Source organism: Oncorhynchus masou, chromosome 6 (assembly GCF_036934945.1).
Source record: "Oncorhynchus masou masou isolate Uvic2021 chromosome 6, UVic_Omas_1.1, whole genome shotgun sequence".
In the NCBI taxonomy this organism is placed as follows: Eukaryota; Metazoa; Chordata; class Actinopteri; order Salmoniformes; family Salmonidae; genus Oncorhynchus; species Oncorhynchus masou.
The window spans coordinates 28,711,124-28,715,083 of NC_088217.1; the positions used below are offsets into that span (position 1 = coordinate 28,711,124).

The 3,960-nt window shown below is 41.6% G+C and overlaps 1 protein-coding gene across 1 annotated transcript; it reads right to left on the minus strand.

Annotated features, from left to right (window-relative positions):
- Positions 1-843: 843 nt before the first annotated feature.
- Positions 844-3,960, minus strand: LOC135541835 (cyclin-dependent kinase 2). Its single transcript, XM_064968254.1, has 7 exons — positions 3,517-3,960; positions 2,972-3,049; positions 2,762-2,882; positions 2,066-2,236; positions 1,800-1,901; positions 1,502-1,705; positions 844-1,332 (listed from the first exon to the last, which is right to left on the minus strand). Exons 1-7 carry the CDS (start codon positions 3,630-3,632, stop codon positions 1,228-1,230), a joined length of 897 nt encoding a protein of 298 aa, XP_064824326.1. The 5' UTR covers positions 3,633-3,960; the 3' UTR covers positions 844-1,227.

Below are 3,960 nucleotides of genomic sequence, written 5' to 3' on the forward strand. Positions count from 1 at the left end.
ACAAAATGACCGATGATTGGCTGTACGAAGCTTGTCTACTCTCGTGTGAAACTGTATAAATGCTGAAAAAGTTCAGTGGTGCTGCCATCTGCCGATACTTTACTAGATTAACACATCAAAATATAATTCCCTCAGTAGCTGAGGCTCATACTACAAAAATATAAACTCAACATAGAACAATTTCAAAGATTTTACTGAGTTACAGTTCATACAAGGAAATCAGTCAATTGAAATAAATTCATTAGGGAATGGTATCAAACACCTGGAAACCACGTGATGTAATTGATACCATTCCACTGACTGCACTCCATTTCCCCCAATTAAGGTGCCACCAACCTCCTGTGTGTTGCAAGGCCATCCATTGGGAGAGGGGAGGCAGAAACCTCCTGTGCTGGGCAGGGCTGCAGCCATGGGGAGTCAGCCAATCAGAGTTAGCTTTTCCCCACAAAAGGGCTTTGGCGAAGGAGAAATTCTGACTAACAGGGATAAACACATTTGTGCACAAAACTCTGAAAAATACATTTTTGTGCATATGGAACATTTCTGGGATTTATTTCAGATCAAGACATGGGATCAACACTACATGTTGCGATTGTTCAAAAACAATTTACTTGTAACTAACCCTCCTTTTCACCCTTTTGTTTGTGGCTATACTATAGAACTTCTTATGTCAAGCCTTGATGAAATATCTTCAAAATAACACATACCATATGGTTCATATCGTCACACAATGTTAACCTAACTCAAATGAAGAGCTTGCCAAAAGTTGGCACAGGATTCTGAATGTTAACTCGCATATAGTACCTGTAAATATACAAAATTACATGAATTGAAAAGACAATAGAAGATTTGAAACAAGTTTATCTTTATGTATAATCATTAAACATTTATAAAATTGGCATAACAAGTTTGATAAAATCTAAACACAACCCCTTCAATACAAATCGAATGCTGAAACTGGAATTTTCCAATCCATTCTCCACTCCATAACAAGCACTCATAGCTGTAAAGAAAAAAGAAAACAAAAACTCACAGGACATCTAATTTATAAAACGCTGGTTTTAGCTGCTGGAATTATTTTTGGAATGGCACCCATATTTCCCTGTGATCTCTCCCATCTTCTAGACTGTACTATTCAGGTGTGGATAAGAGCTGGGGCAGTCCTTATGCTTAGAGGTCTCATGGAAAGACCCTGCGCTAGGTATTGTCCCTGTCAGTCTGCATGTCTCAGAGTCGTAGGTGTGGCATTGGCATGGTGACGTCACGGAAGAACCGATGGACAAGGGCATTTTTTGCAGATATCCTCTTGTTTGGGTCATAGGCCAGCATTTGCTGGAAGAATAAGAAAATGTCATAATAAGGTACAATCTATTAAATGTTTAATCGGCCAGTGACAGCAAAGTGTGAAGCTTAGAGCAATAATTTAAAGTGACTACATTTTATTAATCTTATTGGAACTAGCCCAATACCAAAACATCATTAATGTGGTTAGAGTTCTCACCCCAAGAAGCTCTCTCCCGTCGTCATCCAGAGGGGGCACCACTTTGGACAGCTCCTGCCGGGCCCACTTTGGGAAGGAGGGCTTGTAGTCGGGCATGGAGGTGACTCCTGGCCAGGCCGCTTCATCCGGAGTACCCAGGGTACGGAAGATTCGGAACAGCTGATCGATCTCGGAGTCACCTGGAAACAAGGCCCTCCTAGTGATCTGAAGAATGAATTGGAAAGTTTGGAGATGAAGTGACACCTTGCTTTATAAAATGTTGAAGCTGCAAAATATTATAGCCAGACAATAAATTTACCATTTCAGCAAAGATGCACCCCAAACTCCAGATGTCAACAGCTGTAGAGTAGTATTTGCAGCCCAAGAGAATTTCTGGAGCTCGGTACCATAGAGTTACCACCTGAGAAATGTTAATACATGTCAGTTTCCCTATCATGGGCTCAAAAATGATGAGATGCTCACAGGATCATAACACAAGTGAAACACTAATATTGCTAGCCATTGACCATCTAAAAACCACACAGCAAAATACAGTGTGGTGTATGTATATTGTATATGCCTCACCTCATGAGTGTAGGTGCGGACAGGCACCCCGAAGGCCCTAGCCAGGCCGAAGTCAGCAAGCTTGATCTCCCCCTGGGCATTGATGAGCAGGTTCTGGGGCTTCAGGTCCCGATGGAGAACCCTGTGGGAGTGACAGAAGGCCAGGCCCTGTAGCAGCTGGAACAGGTAACTCTGCAAACACACCATAATTAGATTCATAGGGACAGACAGTCACACAACCTGATGGGTTACCATATTGTTTTCATTTCAGGTGACAAAAAGTATGTAGCACTGCCATACAAAATCCAGAACAGAGTTATGCTACAACCTGGTAAAAAACAAAACCACAACATTACACATACAGAAACATTGTGTTAGTTGGTAAATAATCAAACAATTGCCATACATGTACTTTTTACTTGGGTCTTTCACATTGATAACAATGCACAGTAGTTAGATGATATGTCCACCTGACAAAGACCCAAGTGGAATTGAAACATGTCTCAAATCACAGTGGAGGCACTGTTGTCCTGTATGGCTCAATTAAAGCATAGCACTTGCAATGTCAGAGTTGTCCATTAAATTCCTGGGGCCACCCAGAAAAAAAGCTATGCAGGCGTGACTAAGTTGCTTTGGATAAAAGTGTCTGCTAAATGCATCACCTATTGTTTTTTTGGTCAGTCTAAACAAATTGCGTGTGCAGTGCAGTCTGAATACCTTGACAAGTGGCAAAGCGATACCAGAGACAGAGGAGGAGTCCATGAACTTCTTGAGGTCCTGATGTAGGAACTCAAAAACCAGGTACAGTTTGTTTTCTGTGTGGATGACATCACGGAGCCTGTCGGTGTGAAAGTACAGAGATGTCAATGTAAGCACAATTTAACAGAGAAAGCTGGTGTTTAACAGAAGTAGCTCAATGGTACATACTCAACAATATTTGGGTGGCTGAGCTCTTTGAGGAGTGATATCTCTCGGATGGCAGTGCTTGGTACTCCCTCTGTTTCCCTAAGAAGGCATAATATCACACTATCATCCCATTCCTCACAAAGTCAGACAAATTAATTTGAACATTGCATGGGGTCCATCCATTGTGTAATGTGTATAATATGGTGCAGTTAATAATACCTTTTTTTCTACATGTGTCTGGATGTGATTTCTAGTTCTAAATAGCTGGATCTACTTATGAGAACGTTACAGTCCATGTGACCAATTCCATATGATAGCAGTAGCTGTCAAGACAGTGACTTGTTTTGTCGTACAAAGCTTTAAAAGCTAACTAAGCTATCCAGGTAGTTAGCTATAAACTAGCATAACATGGGCTACTTTCAAGACTCACTGGTTATCAATTCAGGTCAAGTAACTAGGTAGCGACATAGCCAAATAGGTAGCGACGGAGGAGCCAGCTACTTGCCAAGGTGACAATTAGCTGGCTAACGATTAGTCAACCTAGCTGTCAGTCAGACACCACTTACGTGTCGAGTCTGATTTTCTTGAGGGCAACGGTCTCTCCAGTGACTTTGTTCTTTGCCTTGTACACCACTCCGTACGTCCCTTCTCCAATCTTTTCCACTTTCTGAAATGATTCCATGTCACACAAGTTCTGTTTTGGTTAGCTAGCTAGAGAGCTATCATCTAATACAAACCGCTGTATTTTTTAAAACAAAGAAAAACGTTAGCTAACAGCAGTAGCTGCCTCAAATTCAAGCTAACGTTAGAATGTGAACTAACTAAACTTTTGTGAATAAATCTGCAACTTTGTAACGTTGCCGCCAACGTGTTTCGCCAGGAACAACTTGGAGCGGGAGCCCATCAGGATTATCACACGATAAATAAAAGGAATCAGTTAAGCGGGTTGCAACACGTTCGACTCGAAACAAAAGTAACAGAACCCGCCAGTTCCCGCGTTGTTAATGCCA